General features: G+C 41.8%; 1 protein-coding gene across 2 annotated transcripts in view; it reads right to left on the bottom strand.

The window, feature by feature from the left end:
• The window catches only part of PLCL2 (phospholipase C like 2), a 190943-nt gene that overhangs the window by 14440 nt on the left and 151642 nt on the right, over positions 1 to 24861 (bottom strand). For both annotated transcript variants that reach the window (XM_043595476.1, XM_043595477.1), the window contains exon 5: positions 4592 to 4701. In XM_043595476.1, coding sequence (XP_043451411.1) covers positions 4592 to 4701 — 110 coding nt within the window. The remainder of the gene's footprint in view (positions 1 to 4591; positions 4702 to 24861) is intronic.

Raw genomic sequence — 24861 nt, 5'->3', positions numbered from 1 at the left:
TATTCTTTCACATATAGAAGCATCTCAACAAACCCTAAGCAGAAGAAACATGAAGAAAACCAGACTGAGGCCCATCATAATTCTTCTAAAAGTCTAAGAAAAAGAGAGAGAAAAATCTAAACAAAAGATGCCCAACCTCTCTGCATTTACTAGGCTGGCTAAACTGACAATAGCAAATGTTGACATGGATGTAGAATAAAGGGAACTCTCAGAACACTGTTGGGGGGAGTGCTAAATGGGACAGTTTAGAAAGCAGCTTGGCAATTTCTTATAAAGTCTGGCACGCACTTACCACATGATCCAGTAACTGCACTCACAGGTGTTTAGCCAGTAAAATAAGAGTATGTCCACACAAAGACCTGCATGTGAGTGTTCACTGCAGCTCTACTCAAAACAGTTGGAGGCTAGAAACAGCCCAAACGTACATCAACCAATGAATGTATAAACAATGAGTAACACACCATAAAATAGAATGTTATTCATCCAAAAAAAAAAAAAAAAAAAGGAATGGATTGCTGAAACACACCTTACCTTGGATGAATATCAAAAGCATTATGTTACATGAAACAGGCCAGGCATAAAGACTACATACTACATAACTCCCATTTATACAACAATCTGGAGCAGGTGAAACTATAGACAGAAATCAGGTCAGTGGTTGGTGAGGGAGGGAGTTTTCTGCAAAGGGGTATGAGGGAATTTTGGGGGTGATGGAAATGCTCTGTCATCATTGTGGTGGGGTTGCATGACAATATACATTTATCAAAATTCGTTGAGTTGTGCAGTTCAAAAGGGGGAATTTTATCTTATGTAAATTGTACCTCGATAAAGTTGATCAAGAAAAGGGAAGGATGCTGACTATCTAAGGGAAGTGAGGTCTTGAGGACAGGCTTCTGAATTAAAGAGCAATCAGAAACCTGTGGAAATGGATTACACCCTCTCCCAATTATGCAGCAGAGACCCCAGAACGTGACATTTACAAACTCTGAGAAAGCTGGGTCCAAGAATCCAAAGACTGTCAATGACCCCAGCTGAGATTTATCTCTTCTCTGCCCTTTCCTCAGGCTATGGATGGTGGTGACAGTAAGCTAATTTAAATATTGAACTTATACCAAACAACATGGTAATCATCGTCTTGGGGCCAAATGGGAATATTTAAAACTGGAAAATGGAAAAATAACAGCATGCCTAAGTCCTCACCTAGAAATATTAGTGGGTAGACACTCTCATCTTTCATAGCAGAAGGTCAACCAACCGACCTCATAATTGAAATGTGTAGCTTAAAAAAAAACAAAAACCCGACAAAATGACTCCTACTAACATTTTTCATAACCTTTTTTGTTAACCTCAGAGATATCTCATAGAAAATAAATATCTCTCACAGTAAAACTTGTTAGTAATTCATTTAGCTTCTTCTGTTAAATAAAGAAAAGTGAAACTCAGTACTTTTTAAAAAAATTTCAGAAGAGCATTTACAGTAGGATCCTATCTACTGGCGTACCTTATTTCATAATACGTGAGACAGTAGCTCTTGTCAGATGTACCACTAAGAAAGAAAATCACTGCCAATTTAACTAGGATGCAATGCACGGATGCCATGGACTAGAAGATACATACCAATTTCAAAGATTTTTGATCTCGAAAATAAAAAAGGAAGGATGACTCAGAATCAATAAAATGTATCTCCATCCATCCATATGCAAATAAAACGGTTGCTTAAATAAGGTCACCTACATTTAGTAATAGCTATTTCTCAGAGGGTTTGGAGTCATTTTAAAACTTCTATCTTTTCTACATTAAAAAAGTTCTGTATAATGAAGATGCATTTACAAAAACAAATGAATGATTTTTCTTCAAAATAAAAAATGATTGGAAGTAAATGTGCCAAGGTGTCAACAGTAGATATCTCTGGGTGTGGTGATGACAGCTGACATTTCTTCTTTGTTTGTTTCTGTATTCTAAAGCAATTCTGAAAATTGAAAAACTAAACAAAGGAAGCCAAAAAACCCATAAAAATAGGGATGAATGTCCTTAGATGAAAAGAATTTATGGCAGGACCAAGCATTCCTGCTTTGCCCTGATTTTCACATGAAAGTCCTATGTCCCAGGATGCCTTGTCGCCCTGCCTACCTTCTTGTTCAAATTAGTGGTTGAAGGTGCTTTGGATTTCATTCCAGAGCAGAGGTATTCCATTTTTCTAGGGTGCCTCAGAATCACCCCAAGGAACTTGTTAAACAAGCAGATTCCTGCACTCTACCTCTAGAGATTCTGATCCAGATTCTGAGGGGGGGCTCAGGAGACTACATTTAAGCACCCGAGGAAATTCCTGTCAGGCCTCACAGCCGCAGGGCTCCTTCAGCATGTCTTCTTGTCATCTTTCTCCTTTTCTCTCCCTAGCCAGTATCATCTGAAACCTTCCCCAAGCTTCTGTGCCCCCCCGGAGGGCACTGCGGCCTCTCGCCCACCACACATAGCCCCGGAGGGCTGCCACCTCCCCAAGGTCACAACAAAAAACACACGGTCAGAGGAACCCAAAGGATCCGATTCCCTCCTGTCAGGAAAAGGCTAGTAGCTCAACTCAGACCCAAACTCAAGTCCAAGGGGGCACTGACTCCCCTAAACAAAGTTAAAACTTGTAAAACATCCAGGAATGGAAAAAGCCCTTCCATCACACGGAAGTGACACACGGATCTCTCCAGTTCTTCCCCGTTCCTCACCCAGGTTCTACCACATTCGAACACCATCTACAGCAAATATGCTGGAAATTTTTAAAAGACCGATTACCCTGTCCTACACATTACTTTCCATATGAACATAAGTCTGAGGTGTTAATTCTCTCTCCTGGACATAATTCCAAAGAAAATAGGTTTCCTCAGTGTAGCTATTTGGTTCAATTACTGATTTCTAAAATCTGGTGTATTACTTTATGTCGGCTGTTTTTCATTAATATGTGCGCCCAGCTCCCATTTTCCATGGCTCTTAGCCAAGAGCGTCTCAGACTTTCATGCGCATGAGAACCCCTTGGGATCTTGTAAAAATACAGATCTGTAGATGTGCAATCAGGAGATCTGGGGTGGGTCCTGGGAGTCTGCATTTTGAACAAACTCCCAGGTGATACCCAGGTTTCTGGTTCCTAGACCACAAACGAGTAGCTAGGACAACTTGACAGGTGGGAGTTTGGTCCCTAAGTCTGTTTTTGCCTATAATAAAGTAAAAGAAAATGAGCATTTGGTCTCTCACAGGGCTTAAACAATTGTGCTACTTTTCCCTTGAGATTTGCAGGAAATCTGTAGTGTACCCACACCTCTGGGTGGGAGTGAGTCAGCAAGTTATAAAGCCAAATTCCTTTTCATTGTAAATTCTTATATCTGCTTTTTACTTAACTGCAAACTATCAAAATTAACTTCTAAGCAGAAGATTGAGAGATTACAAAAAAAAAAAAAGCCCATGTGAAGGATGGGAAGTATTTTAAGAAGTCAAGAAAATGATTTTAATTATAAAAATGAGTAGAGGTTTAACGTGAGAAAATGCAAGTTGGCTAGTTTTGCAAGGGTGACTTTTTATTAAATCAGAAAACTGTTGTCAGCTGCAGGAATGAATCTTTTAACTTCAGGGGAAACAAGGAAATTAAAAGGGGCAGCTGTGATAACGTCTTTATAGTTTTGACTTCAAGGGAGCACAAAGTTAGAAGGGTGAATACCAGAGAATGATTTTACATTTAGCTATCCAAGATCCAGAGTGAAATAATGTGTCTGTGTTATGATTATCAAGCTCCCAAACACAGAGGAGAAGAAAAGTCAAGACCACTGAGACAAAATTCAAAAAAGTTCCAATGTCCTATTATGTCCAGCATAGAGAAAAAGACAGGGAGAATGTACAGCAAAAAGGCCAGTGGCAATTGCCTCTGAACGGTGGGAGTATGTTCATCTTGGCTTGTTTTACTTTGACAGTTTCAACAATGATAATGTACTAATTTTATAATAAAAAATAATTTAAAATTTTTAAATGGTCATGTTGAGTTAGGAAGGAAGGAAGGAAGGAAGGAAGGAAGGAAGGAAGGAAGGAAGGAAAACAGATTGATACAGATGGCTTCTCCCTTGAAGGAAAATTTCTTTCAAATGGCAATTCCTTTACATATTTCTTTTAATTATGCCCCACACAATTCTTTCCTCTTTTTGTCCTGGGATCATATTAAGGCTGTGATTATACTTGAAAGTGTTAAATGGCATTTGAGTCATTAGAATCTAAATTCCCAATCATTCCTCTGTAATCATATTTTCTATTTCACATATAGCAACTGACATGTATAAACTTGACAATGCTTCAAGGACAGAACTCAAGGTCCTTTCCCTTCCTATCAGAATCCACAACGTGCCAGCCATGACAGTCCCATGTTCTCTCTCCGAGCGGCACTGGCCAGCTGTCGTGCCTGTAGGCTCTCCAGAGGGCCGAGTTCTCCCTGGATTGCTGTGACCGTGCTATGGCCTCAGTGGCTGATACTGCACAATGCAGGACATGCTACACTGAAAGGAAGAAACATGCTGAGAAAGACTGCAAAATCACCAGCATCAGAAACAGCTTGGCCACGTACCTTTAGGATGGTGATATTCCAGGTAAAGCTCTCCACTGCTTTTTGTAGTTTTCGTTCCTTCAAACCTTCCTTGGTGCCGATGCTGTGCAAATGTTCATGGAATTCCATGGCTGAAAGAAACAGAGTAGTTTACTTACTTCCCCATCCAACCCGTGGGGAGGAGCTGGCAACACTTATTTTTCCAATCTCTAGTGAAAGAATTCCGATCCCCAGTGGATTTTCATAAACGTGCCTATTTAAGAATGTGATCATTGGGTCGTCTGGGTGGCTCAGTCGGTTAAACGTCTGGCTCTTGATCTCAGCTCAGGTCATGATCTCAAGGTTCTTGAGTTCGAGCCCCACATCAGGCTCTGTGCTGATGGTGCAGAACCTGCTTGGGATCCTCTCTCTCCCTCTCTCTGCCCCTCCCCTGCTTGTGCTCTTTCTCTAAATGAAATACAAATAAACTAACAAAAATAAAATAAAAAAAAAAAAGGAATGTGGTAGAGGGGAAACACTGAAAAAAACTCATGGTCTTAAACAAGGCAGAAGGCATCTTAGAGGTCAGCAACAGTCATTCTTCATGGTTTTGAAGGGGGAACAGGGCACATATGATTATTCTCAGTCCCATTTTAGAGATGAGGAATCCGAGGTTCAGCAAAGGTGAGAGATGGAAGGCTGTGGAGGTAGCAAGAGGGAGAGCACCAGAGCCCAGGTATTTGGAGCCTCAGAGTGCAGATTTAAGCTCTGCTGAGGATACAAAGTTGGCAGCCGGAGATGAAATGAATACAAAGTAATGTATTTCCGTCAACAGTGAGTCAATCTGAGGTCAGTTACCAAGCCTATTGTAAAAGGGAGAAGATGGGGAGAAAGACCCTGACCTCTAACTCTACATTTACATTATGACTCTTTAACATAATTGACATAATCAAATGAATACTCCCTACTGTCATTCAAAATAGTGTCAGAGGCTCCCTATGCAGCAACAATGCAATAATGCAGGAATAGCATGACGGTGTCTTTGCTAGCTTAATATCATTACAACTCACGGAATTTTACATAGTAATCTGCAGTCAATTATCCCTCCTCTGGCCAATGGGGACCCTTCAGACTGGTACCTATGTCCTTTTGAAATGACTAATTAGCCTTTTGGCACAAGATGTTCTAGACTTTACCAAACACATTTTCCACTTCAGACCTAGAGCCAGGCATTTCTCCAAGGACCTCTAGATACTTTTAGTTGGAATGATACTTAAAGACCACAATCTGGGTAGTAGGAGTGCCCATTTTTACTGAGTTTTCATTGTTTTCTAGGTCTTTTCATTGGACTGATCTCAGACACCTTTTTTTTAAAAAAAAAAAAAAAAAGAGGGAAGAATAAGATCCTGCTAATACTTCTAATATAAGTGTATGAGGTTTTTACATATTTTTAAAAATTTGATGCTTATGTTGTATCTCCTAGGTGGAAAACCCTAATTTCTAACCACATCAACAGAACTCTTAACAGTAAAACCAGCATTTGCTGGGGGAGGGGTCCTCAGGGAGTACCTCACTGAGACTGTACAGTAAGAATATTGTGTTCTAAGGTTAGTCAGAATAATTCTTTTCTCCGCGTCGTTATGTGACTAACAAACTCGAGTTAGGTTCATTTGGCTTTTGTATTTTTCATTCTCTGTGTGTGTGGTGGGGCAGTGCTTTTTTGGATGTAATTTGTTTTATGATTACATCAAACCTACATGATTCCAGGGGTGCCTCGGTGGCTTAGTCAGTTAAGCATCCAACTCTTGACTTCAGCTCAGGTCATGATCTCATGGTTTGTGAATTTGAGCCCTGCATCAGTCTCACTGCTGTCAGTGCAGAGCCTGCTTTGGATCCTCTGTCTCCCTCTCTCTGTCCCTCCCCCGCTCACTCGCAGGCACTCCCTCTCTCAAAAATAAATAAACATTAATGAAAATTAAAAAGACTACATGATTCCAAAGCCAAACCTCGTATCAAAGAGCTCAGGTAAGTCTTGCTTCCTTCTGGTGTCCTGTATGCTGATCCCTCCCTCCCCCTCCACATTTTTTGGTAGTTTTTAATATACCCTTCTCCTGTCATTGTTCCCCTTGAAAATACAAGCAACTGTGTACACGTATCCACGGCCTTTCCTTTCTTGCACAAGAAATTTCTGTACTTGGTTTTGTTTTCTGTACACTGTTCAGAAGGACACTGTTCTACATCTTGGTTTTTGTTTTTTTCCTCATGTAAGTACAGAGTGGAGATCACTCTGTGTCCATGTGTACAGCTCATCTTCACTCTTTTTTCTTAACAGCTACATGGACTCCTTGAGGGGATGAACCAGCATTTACTTTACCAGTCCCCTACCGCCGGACATTGGGTTGTTTTGAAAGCATTTGTTGTTACAGATGATGTGGAGGAGCAGTCATAATCTGTACAAGACATTTCCTCTGTTCCTTTGTGCATGGTTACTGTTCAGTTGGGCATTCCAATTGCTAACACCCTTCCTATGCAACACCATTTCAAAGAACTCTTTATACTGTGATTGACAGCAACTTTATTTCTTAGTGTCTTTAAATAGGAAGCAAAAGCTGACACATAAGATAAATACGGTAAGCTGCCAATTTTTTATTAGTTTTTTTTCTTTTTGCCCCCTCACCGAATAGGAACAACAGCTGTAATTCCTATCCTGCTAATAAGGCTTAGGAACATAACTGGTTTCAAGAAAGAACAGTAAAATTCATTACATCGTCTAGGAAACTACCACACTGACCTCTCTCCTTTTCTCCAACTTCTCTTTGCCATGATGGTGCCTGAGAGCATCCCGACTTGATTAACTAAACCCCCTCCACCATAATGCTGGTGACCTGGCTCACACAGCAGGCTGCATCCCCTATACCTAATTCTGACTTCTACTGAATGTGCTTGGCGGAACATACTGCAAAAAACAAACAAAAAACACAAAAAAGCAACCATGAATAGGATACAATCTTGTTCTAAAACCCAGGATTTTTGCTAGATAATTTAACTGTGCCCGCATGTTTTTCTTTCTCCCTGGGACACCACTTGGGGAGTGCGATGATGACTACCACCCACTTCTTAGAACATGGCCAGGTGAAGCCTGAGCAGTGAGACCTTGATGTGCTGGCTTTTCTGCTAATGTTTAATACTGGACTTTGTCAAGACCTAGATTTTAGGACATGAGTCATCAATACTCGTCATGTTTCTAGACTAGCCTTCAGGAGGCACTAGAGCCTTATAAGCATCACTGAGGCATGGCAGATAGAATTCATGACTGGAATGCAGGAAAGAGAAGAGACACAACAGAAGTGATGAGGGAGCAACTCTCTGTAAACAAGAAGGTAAGGGAATGCTGAGCTTAGACAAACGTCTACCCTAAATTCTAAGAAGGTTTCTGAAGGTTCAGAAGAATGCAGGGCCAGAGGCAGTAAAAGCATAGGCTGTCTTGAGAAGGACTGAGGACTCAAGGAAGAAACAGTCAAAATAATAAAAGATGATACTGATAAGGAAGAAACAGGGAAACATTTACAGAACTAAAGGTAGTTAAATACATGCCTGCTGTCTAAAAAGTTCACATTTCATTGAAAAGTGAGACTATATAGCTCTCTCTTATCTCTCCCCTCTGGAAATATCAACAGTCCAATAAAAGTCCATAAGGAACTGTATTATTAATGAAGTTCTTTTAAAAATGTGCACAAGAAAGGTGATTAAGTTGAAACTGGAAAAATTATGTTAAAAATATAAAACCTGGCAAAAAGAAAAAATATATATACAAAACTTGAAGCCTTAAAAAGCGACCAAGATTATCAGTCCCACTGTTACTTATTTCATTATTTGAAATATTGATTCATTATATATTTGCTGCATCACACAATGGTTTCTTTAAAAAGTCTTCTGATATTCATAACTTATAGACTGATCTTTGCAAACATTCTGCTAATCCACTGATTCAAAGCATATGTTGATTTTATTTAAGGAAATCAAAGGATTCTGACCTTGGCCCATACAACATGACTGTACCCTTCACTGCTTCCCTGTGACGTGCAAAGCCCAGAGCACGGACTAAGGGCACACAACTGAGAGAAACAAAAGGTATCTGTCCAGGTGCTTTACGAACATTATATAGGAAACTTGGAGAGAGGCTATATAGCACTTTCCTAAGGAAATGGGAAAGAAGAATTTGAATACTGGTTTGTCTTCCAACTACCATGAGTTATTTCCAATCAAGAGTCCCTACTCTTGACATGAGCTCAGGCTACGGTTACGTGTACCCAATAATTACTCCGTGAGGTAGAGCACTGTAAGGGCTGATGCCCATGCACCGACCTAGTTCTAAGGGAATACAGAGGGAGAGCAAATGAGATTATGCATTTGAAGTGGGTCAGTCCACATATAACAAGGAAATCTAATTATATTATGCAAACTGCATTTATTCCCTTGATATTAAATTATCAGGAAATCTATTTTAACATGTCACAGGAGGTCTTTTAGTTCTTTACATCAACATTGAGTATAAAGAACTTGTCTGGGTTAGATGTTAAGTAACTTTCTCCCTATTTTCCAAATTATTTTCAGCAAAGAAACATTAGCCCAATGACAAAGTTTCTTATTGAGAAACATAAAAGCACTATCTCTTCTCCATCTGGAAGTTGTACCATTCTGTCTAAAGAGCAGAGTGAGACTTAAAGTCATCGGTGAAAATCAAATAAGCCAAATTTTTAAGACTAATTTACCACCTCTCCCACTCCTGCCCCCAACCCCCACAAGGAAGTTAAGTTGTTTTTGTTTTAAAACTCCCTTTCTAGAGGCGCCTGGGTGGCTCAGTCAGTTAAACCTCTGGCTTTGGGTCAGGTCATGATCTCACGGTTTGTGGGTTCAGCCTGCGTCAGACTCTGTGCTGACAGCTCAGAGCCTGGAGCCTGCTTCGAATTCTGTGTCTCCCTCCCTCTCTGCCTCTCTCTCTCTCTCTCTCTCTCTCTCTCTCTCTCTCTCAAAAATGAACAAATATTTAAAAAAAGTAAAACTCCTTTTCTTTAATTATAGTTTGAGGGGAGTTGGGGTAGGAGCTAGAGGCAGGTGGTGGAGATTGGGAGCTCCCACTATGGGAGTGAAGACAGGATGTTAAGGAGGTGTGGAGAAGAGCCCTGGGTAGGCAAAGAGCTGGTGTGTATGTGTGACTGCAGTTGGATGGAGCCGGGCAGAGGACACTTTCACAGTAATCTGGAGAATGGGCGGCCTCCATTGTTAGAGAGACTGTGATGAGAGGTAGAGGGGATTCTGTAAGAGAATCTCAGGGCAGGCTTCACAGAGCAGTCACGTACATGCTAGGAAGCGGGTCCCAAACTTCAGTACAACGCAGTCACCGGAGGTGCGTGTTTAAAATGCAGAGTCTTGGGGGCCTGGGTGGCGCAGTCGGTTAAGCGTCCGACTTCAGCCAGGTCACGATCTCGCGGTCCGTGAGTTCGAGCCCCACGTTGGGCTCTGGGCTGATGGCTCAGAGCCTGAAGCCTGCTTTGGATTCTGTGTCTCCCTCTCTCTGACCCTCCCCCGTTCATGCTCTGTCTCTCCCTGTCTCAAAAATAAATAAAACGTTAAAAAAAATAAATAAATAAAACGCAGAGTCTCTGCATCTCTCCCAGCATCCTAGTCAGAAGGTCTGGGATAGGCCCAGACCCAGACGTTCTTAGCAAGTACCCCAGAAGATTTCCATGTAAGAGGGCTGGCGATGGGGCATCTGGGTGGCTCAGTGGGTTGAATGTCCATCTCGTGATTTTGGCTCCGGTCGTGATCTCACGGTTCGAGAGTTTAAGCCCTGCTTTTGGCTCTGTGTTGACAGCATGGAGCCTGCTTGAGATTCTCTCTCTCTGCCCTTCCCCCACTTGCATGCATGCACTCTCTCTCTCTCTCTCAAAATAAATAAACGTTTTTTAAAAATTGAAATTTAGGGGCGCCTGGGTGGCGCAGTCGGTTAAGCGTCTGACTTCAGCCAGGTCACGATCTCGCAGTCCGGGAGTTCGAGCCCCGCGTCAGGCTCTGGGCTGATGGCTCAGAGCCTGGAGCCTGTTTCCGATTCTGTGTCTCCCTCTCTCTCTGCCCCTCCCCCGTTCATGCTCTGTCTCTCTCTGTCCCAAAAATAAATAAACGTTGAAAAAAAATTAAAAAAAAAATTGAAATTTAAATTAAAAAAAAGAAGAGGGCTGGAGATCACTGCAAGGAAAACCAGGTTCGGAGGAGAGGGAGATGACACCGAGACTCTGCAGGTCATGAGGAAGACAGACACACGTGCAGCAGGTGTTCGAGGGCATTTCAGAAAACTTAACAACTGTGATACTGCTGACTCCATCTATCCTGAAGGAAGGAAGAGGGGGAGGGAGGGCGGAGGGCACAAGAGAGATGTGGCAGGCACCACAGTCAAGACTCTCCCTTTTTTTTTTTCTCTCTTTTTTTAACAACTGGTCCAGCCATTTTTTCTTTTTTTTGGAATGACTGCATATAAAAGGTCTCATCATTTTAGATAATGGAAGTAATTCTTGAGGCTCCAAGTAACAACACTAATCGGTCAGAGAATAACATTTATTGATTACAAACCAAGTGTAGGTCATTTGACTATATGCTGTGTTGAGCCCTATTAAAACCCATTACTTAAATCTGTAAACCCATTACTGATCGTTCTGTAAAAACTACAGATTTCTACAAATATGTGGAGTAAACTGAGGGAAGGGAACTAGCGCTTATATTGTCAACTCATTGATAGCTCTTTCATAAAGAAGTGTTGACAGTTTTGTTCTGGAACACAATGGCTGAGTTCAGCTGCATCACTAGAGCAAAAGGGACAATGGCATCCAAATGATGTGAGAACACATAACAATCGTTGCTTTGTAAATCAATGCCAAAATAAAGTCTGTAGGAACACCATCAGGGTAGGATTTCTGTACTAGGAAACACACCCTGGGCACAGGAGATTTAGTAGGCATATCAGGTCTACGTATTAGATTGTAAAATTTTACAGAACAAGTTACAAACAACTGGTAATTTAAGACTAGATTGTTTAATCTTACAAAATAAACTAAAAATACAAAAAATCAAAGAAATTAAAATTTCCGAAAACATGAGTAAATGAGAAGATAATAGATACACCCCACAGTAGAGCTGACTGCCCTCAAACCTACTATAAAATTGTGAACAATTACACTGGAAAGTTACGTAACAAGGTGGACAGGGAGTCCTTCATCATCTCCTGTTCTTTGTCTCGGCTAGCCTCAGTATTCTAAATGAAGTAATAAGAACGCTGGACTCTGGTCAGAGAGAGGCTATCTGCTCAACTGTGCTCCACAGACATGTACCAGACAGAGCCCGGGATGCAGAACATGCCAGCAGCCAGCGCAGCTCAACTGCATCCGAGGGTGCGGGCTGGGTCTCAGGCTGCCTGCACCAACTATGACCTTGTTTAGAAACAAGACCTGGCCACTTCCCGTAGCTGTTCTACCTACAGAGTTTACTTCTATGTCCTGCCTTATTAACTACACTATTAGCCAAACTGACATGCAATTATACAAGGTAAACAGTCAATATATTTGTATGTTCCTTGTTTACCAATTAGCAGTGTCTTCTATCTGCCTGTCCATATTACTGGTATTTTAGAGTGAAAGTCCCTCCACTCTGGGGAGGGCACTGCTCATTTACATAGGTGGAGTGCTCAGAAGCAGCCCTCACACCAGGCTTTTGGCTTCAGTGGAGAAGCCTTCATGATTTCTTAGAAAGGATAAGAAGATGTATGAGAACCACCCAAACCAGCTTCAGATGTCATTCCCTCAGGAGACACCACCACTGAGGGCTATCCCCATGCACAGCCCTATCAGGGCTGGGGGGAGATGTGCCCCAAGCCGGCTTTCTGTGGAAACTGTGCCTTTACCTGGGGCATTAGGGGCTGAAATAGAGGGCTTACCAGCTCCAAAACACAGTATGTCTCATTGATGAACTGTAGGTAAAACAAAACAAACAAACAAACAAACAAAAAACAAAAACAAAACTGTAGCTTCTGAAAATAATTGGAATTTTATTGATCCTGAAAAAATTTCTTTTGTGACTATCTGCAAAATCAATATTTGGAGGTTTCTAAACTGCAGATTTAAGACAAGAGAGTTTGCAGATTTAAGACGAGAGAGTTCTAATAATCTCACAAAACACGGCCCTCAGCTTCTGCAGCCTGAGCATTGCTGGTGGACTTAGCTCCCAGGCAGGCACAGGTCACAGGTTCTTGATTGCCTCGCTACCGCTGCTTAGTGACAAGAATTCCCACTGTGAAAACAATCTTCAGGTTCAAAAACAGAAACAAGGCAGATAATAATGAGGGAATAAGAAGTGGCCTTGTTTTGTTTTGTTTTGTTTTGGGAGCAAATTGTATTTCTCTGTATGTTTCCAGTATTTGCCAAATACTCTGCCACCATTTTTATCATCAATTTGTATATTTTAGACCCATGTGTAGTTGTTCACATTATCTTGTATTTTTTCAATTAGTAATGTCCCATTTACTCATCTGATTTATACTACATGGCATCACAAAAGCCTCAAAGGAAGCATGGTCTGGCTAACATTTACAACATGTGGGGCACCTATTAAGGTAGGGGAAGGAGACCGGGTTTCTTGATTCTACCGGGATGTTGCCACCCAAGCAAGACAAGAGGTAACAGTTAATTCTGGCCAAAGGAAGGAGAATCTTTCTAAGTTTTAGTCAACTTCACTTGAAAACCAATACTACCTAGGTAAATCGCCCTTTGAAAGTATGACACGCTACACAACTGCAATGGGCTACATTATTTAACAGTCAAAAGACACGGTGTGTTTAAAGGCAGTAAAGTTTGAAGGCTGTGAGCATATGTTACACAAATCCAGTGAAGTACATGGAAACACAGACCGATGCCTAGGGGACATGATGTCCAGAGAGCATCAAATGGTCGTATCTCATGCACAGACCTGGCTGGCCTGCTGTGACTGCTCTTTTGCCAAGAGGATTGTCTTTAAGCCTTGGCTACTCTGTGCCAAAGAACCTGCAATTAGGTTCCAGACTCCATGGCCTCAAGTTTCTGTTCCCACAGAAAAGATGTGAGTTATTTTTCTTTAGGAATGTTAACCAAGAAGAAAATCTGCTCAAATTCCTTGGTGGTAATGAACTTGAGAATTTAGGAAATGAATAGTTGGTCATCAAACAGCAGAGGAAGAACAAATGGAAACCCATAAATTTCTATGAGAATTTAGTTTGGTTCTGATCTAAGGGAATGGAAGACAAAGGCCATGTGCACAAAGAACAGGGCCATGCATCCATGGTGGGGACTGCACGAATCATTTAATCCTTCAATTAAATCCTAAAATTTAATATTCAATTTTCAAAATTGGTATGGCCACACAAATTATATGATTTGTTTTTTACATAAAGAACTACATTTTGGAAAGCTGTCACTTCTTCCCATGTCATCTCTTGAAAATATAAACAGCTAATGTATTTTTTTTTTATTTGTAGCTATTGGTTCCACATAATTTTCCAATTATTATTACAAAATACCTTACAACCTAAATATTTTAAAGACTTTCTTTTTGGAGGGGCTTAAAGCTTAATGACCAAAAATAAAATGTAAAGCTGACAGATTAAGTATCATGTTTTGTGAAAATGAATAACTGACGATAAATTTTCCAGGATGATATAATTAAATTAACTAAGCACATTAGTACAACTGCAAAGAATGGAATATTGTGGAACTTGTTACTGAGTTTCCTGCCCACCACAGATAAACATAGGTGAAAACCAAACAGCCATAAAAATAAAATTAAAATTAAAAAAAATATATGATATGCAAGAAATATAAAGATATGAAGAAACAGGCTTTTGCTCAGAAAGAAAGGGAGACTTGGTCAAAAACATGGCATCATTTCCTCTTCGATCTAAGTGAACGCCATTTCTTCTTGCCAAACAGAAAGCAGAATGACCTTTCAAACATTCTGGTTGGGATTTTCTCTACCAATCTAAATGATATGAATCTAAAATACACCATGTAGCACAAGGCTAAATATTTTTAGAAATGAATGTAATTTTAAAAAATGCTCATAAGAGAGACATATTGATCTTAAGCTTATATAAAGATTAGTTTTTTCAACCAAAAATTTATTTTGCTGCCCTAAAATGCTCTTTTATCACAAACATATCCAGTGCAAAAATATTTTTCATATGTTGAAAATAGAAACCAGCCACAAGCAAAGGGTAAAATCTGCCCAACGGTGACAAAAGAAATATGTATTTATATTTTATTTCAAATTTCCCAAATCGGGTGTAGTGAGATATTTCCTGGAAGATGGAATCCCATATAACACAGGTCCCATTAGGGACCTCATTCAAGACAATGATTTATCAACAGTATTAAAAGTACCTTAACATAACACAGTCTGCACGTGTCTTGTGGCACAACATCAGAGTATCTTGAAAACAAAATACAGTTATCGGATTATTTTTCCAACTAATTTGCATACAGCACCTGTTAAAAATCACAGCCTTTGTAAACTATACGCTCTGTCCCAAAATCCCAGGGGTCTGAAGTTTGTATGCACTGCTGACACGTGGGCGTTTACACCATAATCCCCATGGAGACACGGAAATGCCTAATTATTTTTCATACAGTTCCAGTTGGTAGTCTCTTTTTCTTGGCCTTCTTTCCAATCTTGGCATTAACAAAAGCCAAATTATTTTAAGATGGATTTTTGAGCTGTTAAATCCCGTTCCACATGAGGTGGAAGAGATAAACCAGGTCTCTTAAATATATCCATGAAACCCAGATGGATGACAAGATCCCGGAATGCCAAATCCACAGCAGTACAATTTGTGAATGGATTGCATGAGGGAGGTTTTCCTTCCTCTGCCAGCATGCTCCATCTGGGTAAATCGAGGTGAGAGGAAGTTGCATAACTTTCAGTCCTTTGTGGAATGCAAGTGCCATGCCACCATCCTAAACACATGGCCACATGATGCACTTGGGGTGGGGTCACAGGAGCCAGGATGTAGACCCTCCCCATCTCATTTCACTGAGGTGTAAAAAGGCCTCTTCATCCCCGTTAAGCTCAAAGATTAGTTTCTTTTTCTTTCTTTCTTTTCTTTTTTCTTTTTTTTTTTTATACCTAGGACATCTTTGTCTGGATTGCCACTCTAAGTTGGATCCTTCCCCTCTACCACAGTTTGGCACAATCACCATAACACATCAGGCCTCGTCACAGGGACAGCCCTGCCTCCCTTGCTTTTTATATCTCTTCTTACCTAAATTTTTGAATAAATAATATAGTCATATGGCTCAGCAATTTAAAAAGTATAAACTCATATACAGAGAATTATCTTTTCTTTCCCCACCCCCCAGTCTCCTTGCTCCTCTCCCACCAGGCAAGTGCTGTTACCCGACCTTAGGTATCCACCCAGAGTGATGCACTCACAAGCACACAGAACCCTATTCTTCTACCCGGCCCTTTAAAACAAATACTAGCAAATAGCACAGTTTGCCTTCCCTTTGAAAACAATGTACATGATATATATATTTAACCTATATGTATATATAAGGTCTTCCTTATATATGTGTATATATGTAGTGTGTGTGTGTGTGTGTGTGTGTGTGTGTGTGTGTGTGTGTAGGTGAATGTACATATACAAGCTTATATTTTTTTTCTACTTTCTTATGGTAGCATAATGTTCCATTTTATGGATCTATCAGAATGTATTAAACAAGGGACTCCTACTGAATGCTTACGGTATAACATTTAGCTTGATTTCAGTATTGCAAAGAAAATTATTTACATATTGTCCTTCCCCACGTAGGTGACCATATCTATAGAATAAATTCTGAAAAAATGGAATTGCTGGTTCAAAGTGTACATAACTTGTAAATCTGAAATTTACTGCCATATGGTCCTCCCTAGGCATGGACTGCACCCCCCCCCCAACATTGTGACAGATATCAGTTTCCCCTATATCCTCACCAATCCATCATGACTCATGTGTGATGTAACTTTGTGGTCTTGGATACAAACATTTGGATCTGATGCATAAAAAGTGGCATCTCCTTGAAATACCTTATTTACTCATCTTTCAGAAGATCACAGTTCTCTCCTCCTACCGCCTGGCTGCATCCTGACTTCCTGTGCCTGGTCCTCCACATCTCCTCCCTGACATCTAAATATTGGAGGGCCAGGGCTCCATCTTCTCTATCCACAGTCACTTCTTAGACGATGTCAGTCTCCATGTATAAAAGACCATCTTTGTGCTTATGGATTTCAAACTCACTACCTCCAGTCTGGACCTCTCACCTGAACTTTCCAACTAGGCATATCAAACTTAACATGTCTAAACCAAGTCCCTGACCTTCCCTCTCGAGCCTCTTCTCCCCAATCCCCTCCATCTCAGTGAAGAGTAATGTTCCCCCTTCGAGCCCCAAATCCTGCAGTCATACTGATTTCCCTTTCTTCCCTCCTAAGCCACAACCAACCTACCATAAATCCTGACATATCCAGAATACAGCTGAATATCCAGAGTGTAACCATTTCGCACCACTTCCACCCCAACCACCACCTGTCAAACCACAACCAGAGGGTGGGCTGGATTGTTGCAAAAGCCTCCTGAATGGTCTTCCAGCCACTGCTATAGCCGCCTTGCCCTGTCCTCAAGTGATCTGCTGCAGCCATTCCGCTGCTCAGACCAGGGAAAGACCTCTCATCTCACTGAGAACAAAGCCAGCCCCTGTGTCTGGCCTACTGTTAACTCTGGCTCATTGTTAACGCTGGCTCCTACCCAACCCCCTCCCCGCCCCTCCGTGTCCTGCCGACACTGCAGCCACACTGGCCTACTAATTCCTGCTCTGACACATCAGCTCTCACACCCAGGCCTCTGCCTCTGTAGCCCCTCTTTCTGGGAGCATCCCTTTTCCAAATGTTTGGAAGGCTTGCCCTCTACCTCCCATCACGGCTCCATCACAAGTCACTGAGGTCTTCCGGGAGCACTTGATTTACAAGAGCCACCCTCTGCATACTCTGGGCACTCTGCCTAATTGTTTCCAAAAACACTCACTGCTGCCTGACAGCCAATGTTTTATTTATTTGCTTTTTGTTTATTTTCTGTCTTCCACAACTAGATTTCAGCTTCATGAAGGCAGGGACTTAGACCTTTTGGAACAGGTTTGCACCTTTGATGAATGAGGTTGAACATCTTTTCATTTTGTTTTAGTCTTTTGATTCTCTTACTGTAAACTGTGTCCATATTCTTTTTGAAGAATATAGGGCCGCTGGCCTTTTTCTTACTGATTTTAGGGGTTCCTTACATATTAGGGAGATGAGCCCTTTCTGATATGTACGGCTAACATTGTTTCTCAGTTCGTAGTTCTTGTTGCAACTTTGCTCCTGATAGTTTCTGCCCTATAGAATTCTTTTCATGCAGTCTATTTACATCAAGCTTTGTTGTTGTTGTTGTTGTTGTTGTTGTCGAATGTTATGTTAAAGCTTCTGGGTTTGTGTTGTTTCCTGCCTGCCCCTCCAGCTTCATTTGCTGCTCCCATCTTTGTCACGGCCACGGCGGATGGGCCTGCCTACATCACCCTGCGTGTGCTTTTCTCCCTGCCTGAATTCCTGTCCCCATCTGCCTTGTTCCCAGACACATCACTTGCTTGACTCAACTCCTGTTCTATAGGAAGTGTGCTGTGCAGCGGGGCTCTCTTCACACGCCTGTGTCCTGACATTCCACCTGGAGCCCCCCCGGGGGAAGAGAAGTAGGGTCCCAGCTCTTGTCACACTGGGAGTAAGGACCTCATAAATGTCTGGTGAATAAAAGAATTAACAGATAAATGCAGCACTCAATGTTCAGTTCAATTCAACATAACATATGTTTGCCGAGTACCAGGCACCGCTGTTGGCGTTCGTGCTACGTGATGACTAAGCTCCTGCCCTCAAGGGGTTTATATTCGGGTTGTAAGAAAACACAGTAAGTAAACTATATGGTATCAGGAATGCTTTTATGACCTGAGGTTAAAGTAAAACCACCAGTTCTGAATTACAGATTCATAATCATCTCTCGGGATTTTCAGTATTTCCTCCCAACCCTTTTTTCCTTACAGAACTAGTCCAACAAGTAATGCTTCCATTGGGATGACACTGATTCTATCTGTAAGCCTGACTCCATCCCAAGCTTCAATGCAGTTGCTTCAACAAGTTATTAGCTATTTCCATCTGACCATCTACTATGGTCTGAATGTCTGCTTCCCCCTCCAAATTTATACTTTGCAATTCTAATGCTCAGCATGATGGTATTAGGAAATGGAGTTTTGGGGAGGTGCTTAGGTCACGAAGGTGGAGCCTTCATGAATGAGATTAGTGTCTTTATAAAAGGGACCCCAGAGAGTTCCCTAGACCCTCCCACCACGTTGAAGACACAGCAAGAAGGTGCCATCTATGAACCAGGAAGTGGGGGCTCACTCACCACCATATGAAATCTGCTGCCACCATAACCTTAGACTTCCCAGCCTCTAGACTTGGGAGACATAAATTTCTGTCTCTTATAAACTGTCCAGTCTATGATATCTGTTACAGCACCACAAACAGACTAAGACACCATCCTACTGTGATCAGGCTCACCAAACCAGAAACAGACCTTCACAGTCAACTCTCTCCTATGCTGACATTGCAAGCATCCACATCCCATTGTGGGAAGGGACGTCTGGACATGGAAGGCAAAGGGCAGAGAACAGTCATTCAGAGAGTCACCAAACCTGTCCTAAACTACTTAGTACCCCACCACCTATAGTACTTTCCTGAAGTGTTCAAGACACGGACAGAAGTTGAAATAAGGGCTTATAACCATGTACGTTCCGGAAATGTTGAGTTAAACTGGAGGATATTTAGCATGCTGATGTGTACTGAGAATCTCCAAAGGGGAGTAAGTTTTGTTATGAAAATTTGAGGTCCTTTGCCCAGCGAGCATGACCAGCGTTCCTTGAATCAAACTTTGAGAAATGCTGGCCTAGAAAGTCAACCCCAAATATTTAATTCAGACACAGCTGAATTAAAAGGCTTCCATCATTTGAAGCAACCTGTATTTACAATCCTAATTTCTCCTGCTTCCTGAAGCAAATATCTTCCTTCAGCCAGGACAATATATGCCATGTGTGCAGAAAGCGCATCTTGATAATGAGGCCTCCTCCACTTTGGCCCACCTAAAAAGCCCTGCTCTCCCTACATTGATTCTGCATTCCCTAAGCCCCTAGGTGTAAGCCCAACTCCTTCCCTACCAACGAAACCTTCTGGGCTTACTCCTTTCTTCAAACTTCATTTGTACCTATTAGTTACACCATATGCTTGGTGGTGATTATAACTTTCAATGATCGCAGAGACCTTTAATTGTTTGTTTGTGGTTTTGGGTTTTTTTTTTTTTTTTTGCATCTTCATAAGTAATTAGCACATCTTGCCATTGAAGACATTCTATAAATGCACAAGTGTGCTTTCCCTCTCATATGTTAACATGTATAACGACATATTTTTGACATGGCATGGACTGACCTGTAATGAAAGAATACAGGTTAATTAAAGTTGCTTTAAATTCCTTATTCTTTATAAAAATTTTTTTAACATTTATTTATTTTTGATACAGGGAGAGACAGAGCATGAACGGGGGAGGGTCAGAGAGAGAGGGAGACACAGAATCTGAAACAGGCTCCAGGCTCTTAGCTGTCAGCACGGAGCCCGACGCGGGGCTCAAACTCACAGACCGTGAGATCATGACCTGAGCCGAAGTCAGATGCTTAACCGACTGAGCCACCCAGGTGCCCCAAAATTCCTTATTCTTAAAAGACTTACCTCTAGATATTGTTTACACATTCTTAGAATTCATTTGTTCACTTTTATCTACTACAATCCCTTATTTATATTATATTATAGGACTTGCAGACCACAAAATTTGAGAGCTGGAAAAGCCTCAGAGATCGTTTTGGCTGTTTATTTTAGAGCCAAGGATATCTATTAGGGGTAGGGGTAGAGGTAGGGGTAGGGGTGTGTGTGTGTGTGTGTGTGTGTGTGTGTACATACATATATTATACAAATATATATAAATTTCTGGTATTTGAGAAAGATGATTTATCTGTGGACTTTACTTGAATTGTGGTTCTTCTCAACTTCGAGAAACAAGTGTGACAGAATAATAACAAAAATAGTTGTATGGGAGTGCAGAGCTGAAGCAGCCTGACCCCTCTCCAGCAGACCATCTGCTGAGAGGACCCTGACAGCTCTTATTTAAATAAAAAGTGATGCTTTCAGAGCCTGTGAGTGCATAAAGGAAGGAGGGAGGAAGAGGTGACAAGAAAGCACAGCTTTGGGATTTGCTCACAGGAGAGATATTCCAGGAAGGTCAAGCATCCCCCCAAATTTCCTCCCCTTCATTTGTGGGGAAGTTTCCCCAATGAAGGTATGTTAGGAAGAAAAACAATTTGGCTGCCAATCAATCCCATGAGCAAGTGTGCATTTGCGTCTGAGCAGTTCTTCTCCCTTGAGAGCCAAAGAGGCCCAGAGTTGAGCATGAACCCCAAAGGGGGCCTGCTGTGCTCCACCCTCCAAAGAGAGTTTCTGAAAACCTGAATGTGCTCATTCAATTGAAAATTCCTGAGCTCTATCCCCAAAGATTCGATACTGGGGGTGATGCAAAGGAATAGCATTTTAAATAAGCATCCCCAGGAGATTCCGACCACACTTAGGAGAAATACTATTAGTGTGATGGTTGATGCAGGAATCTCAAAATGGAACAGGATGATGGGTACAGGAGATGGAAGGGGTGTGGTGATACAGTGGATTCTAGAGACCAGTCACTTGTTTTGAGGGTTTTTTTTTTTTCTTTTTTTTTGCCCTGAGTTAGCCTCATTGTCACCTCTGTGGTCATTCTCTCTACTCTCCCTGATCAGCAATGAAGGTACCTTTCAGGGGAACAAAAGGGCAGGTGGGGCAGACTGGCCTGCTACCAAAGACCCTGCTACTTCTTGGCTTTCCGTGGCTTCACTAACTGTGAGTTAACTAAAGTGCCTGGGGAAGGAAGTTCCCGTTCTTTAAGAACAGTACAGATGCTGAGGGACTTCTGGGCTCTGACTCCAGGCAGGTCTGTGTCTCACTGCCAGAGAAGTCACTCTTCACCTTCAAAGCTAGGCATTAACTTTCCCCTTTGAAACTCATGCTGATGGGTTGCAATTTAACTATCCTGATGCCACCGGATGGGACTACTTGTTTAAACTTAACTGTAACCAGGCCATTCCAAAATGACTAATTAGACAATTGATCTTAGGTCACTGCATTTTAGAACCCATGGGGCCAGGAGGAAATCATATAATCCAATGTCACTCAGAAGGAGAAAGATGAGGCAGAGAGGGGTAGTGACTAACCTAATATCACACAGCAAGATGTTGAAAAGAGGGCACAAGAACACGGATCTCTGGATCCCCAGGGAAGAACCTCTTACTTCTGTCAGACACAGCTGAGAAACATCCTGACATAAATGAAAACAAAAGTTATAGGCTCCCAGATTTCCTTTTGCAAACTTTCTCACACAGAAGTGCTTTCAGAATAAATCTTTAGATGCTTTTATGTTTACTGTGTTGGGCAAGACGCCGATGTGAGTCTTGGACGGAGCAAGTGATGGATGGTGACAGCTTGCTTATCTGGTAACCCCAGCTCCCAAGAACACACTGAGATCCGAGGACTTTGCAAAATAAAAAAGGTCTCTGAGCCATCAAGTCCAGGACATGTTAGGTGTGGCCTGAGGCTCTGCCTGTTCTTTCCACGTGGGAATGTGTCGGGCTCTCACCAGCTTTTAGTGAGACAAATCCATCAAGGTTGGCCACAGGGGAGACACCAACTGCTCAGCAGACTAGAAGCAGCAAGTTAGAAAGGGAAAAAACAAAAAAAAAGAGTAGTATACTAATAGGCAGTCGGAGACACAGTACAAATTAGCGGCAGGAAGTGAGAACTGCATGGGAATAGATGGAATAAACCATTAACACTGGAAAGAGATCTGAGCAGGCAGAGCAGGTGTGGGGTCCTCCAGGACATGCAGGCTCCTGGGGGAATTGCCATTAAACCACAAGATAATACCAGATGCTCCTCAACATGACCTTCAGTCATCAAAGTTCAAATTATGTTTGGCAAACCAAATTTAAGGAAGCAGGGATGCACAGAATCTATTATACAAAGTGTTCCATTAAAAGGATTAAAACGAAGGGTAATGAAAGCTTTCATTTATTTGGAAAGTTACCTTATATCCCACTTTACTCAGTAATGAAGCGACCCTGCCATGCATGCAAATCCCTTAGAGGTTTTAGAAAAGGAGCTTCTATTTAAACAGGTCTGGGGTGGGCTGGGGTGTTTCTCCTTTGGAGCCTGATTCTCCCCTGTCATTCAGAAAGAGGGTAAAAACCAATTCTCCTGCCAGGAGAGGAAGCAGGCTCCGGCCCACCCAGGCACACAGATATTACCTGTGCCCTGGGCCTGCCCAGGACGCCAGAGGTGCCGGCTGGGGTCTTTGGCAGAAACCTCACCTAATCACTCAACACTGTACCCAAGCCTTGTTGAGTGTGGTGGGAACATCCTCAGTCAGGGGTTCCTGTGGCAGCTTCAGGTCCTTGATTCCTTCCTTCCTTTTTTTTTTTTTTTGTAAATATTTAAATTAAATTTAAATTTATAGTGATTTAATCTTTATCAGAATTATGCACACAGTTTAAAGAGAAAAATAGTTGTCACCAATTTCCCCTTTTCAGAAGCAGTTGTATTCAGCCCCTATAGCTGAGGTTTTGTTTCCTTTTTTTAGTGTTTATGTCCATATTTCTAAGTAACATGCTTATATTGTCTTGATTTTTTTTTTTTTTCCTGAGCATTAGCTATTTAGTTCCCCAAATGAATGATGAAAATTTTGCTATTTTCATCTTTCCACTGTCAGGACACACGTAGTCTCCCAGCCATCTGGGGTCTAATTGCTTCTTAATCCAGCTTTCGGACAGTTCTCTCTTTTATCCCTACCTTTATTTATCCCAACTTCCAGGGGCCCCTGGTGCCACCCAGTTCTGGGCGGGTGGGGGGTGGCCCACAGTGTAAATCAGATCGCTTGCCAGGTGCCCCACTGCCAGCCTCAGAGTCAGCTTTCTTGCATCACCTAAGTCAATTATCACTTGTTCAGGTATTTTTCAATTTCCAAAATTTTGTTCCTCCCATTTTCTGTATCCTTATGGGTTTCTGCCTTAAAAAAAACAAAAAACAAAACCCCAAAACAAAAATTCCTTACTGTCATTAATGTCATTAATGTCATTTAATGAGGCTCAGAAGGGAGTGGAGATTAAATGCATGTGTTAATATACCATCTTTACCAAGAAGTATGTCATTGATTTCTTTTTCCTTCCCAAAGAGCAAATTATTTTCCATTTTAATTCACCAGATAAAAACATCTAACTCGTTGAAGCAAAGCAGTTTGGGATTCCTTCTACACCGTCTTCCTATCTTTTAGGTAGCAGATCAATGCAGTGACTAAAAGAGGAAATTAAAACTCAAAACTAGGCTGCCATTTTGGGGCAGTGACAGAGAGAAAGAGATAGACATTATACAGTGAAAAAGACTTCTCCCCAGAAAGAATCTGGCTACCCTTTTATTACCTTTCATAAACTTTTTAAAGAAGAACGTTTATGAAGCTTCCCCTCTGCAGATTCCCATTGAGAAGCTCCCCTGAGTGTGTTCCTCACCAATCTCCTACTTTGCTACTTCTTGGAAGAACAAGCATGGGTTAGATTTGGGAGACAGAGTGTGTGAAGCATGTTCGCCTGTGCTCACAGGTTTGTACACACTCATGCTTGTACAGCCACGCCATTCATTACTTACCCATCCCTGTCACTCATGCGTTGACCCAGACCCACCTGCCCCATACCATTCCTGCGCCACCCGACATTTCATCCGTCCCTCCACTGGCACTAGAGTGCTTGACTCTGACAGAATGCTCCCACCCTCCTGCCCGTCTGTAGACCCCTCTTTCACTCCCTCTCTCCTGAAGCCGGTGCTCTCCTACCGTACCATGACTGCATCAGAACCGTCCTCTCCTCAGAATTTCTCTAAACAGCACAGCTTTCTGGAGTGTTTTGGAAGAAGAGGCATCCATCCCCCTTTCTAAGGTCAAGTGTTTCTTGACTGTACTGGATTCCTGCCCCTCTCACTTCTTCCCTCCTTACCCCCTGTCTCATCTTTGAATA

This window comes from Prionailurus bengalensis, chromosome C2 (genome assembly GCF_016509475.1).
Source record: "Prionailurus bengalensis isolate Pbe53 chromosome C2, Fcat_Pben_1.1_paternal_pri, whole genome shotgun sequence".
Classification (NCBI taxonomy): domain Eukaryota; kingdom Metazoa; phylum Chordata; class Mammalia; order Carnivora; family Felidae; genus Prionailurus; species Prionailurus bengalensis.
This window is presented reverse-complemented; position numbering and strand designations above follow the sequence as displayed.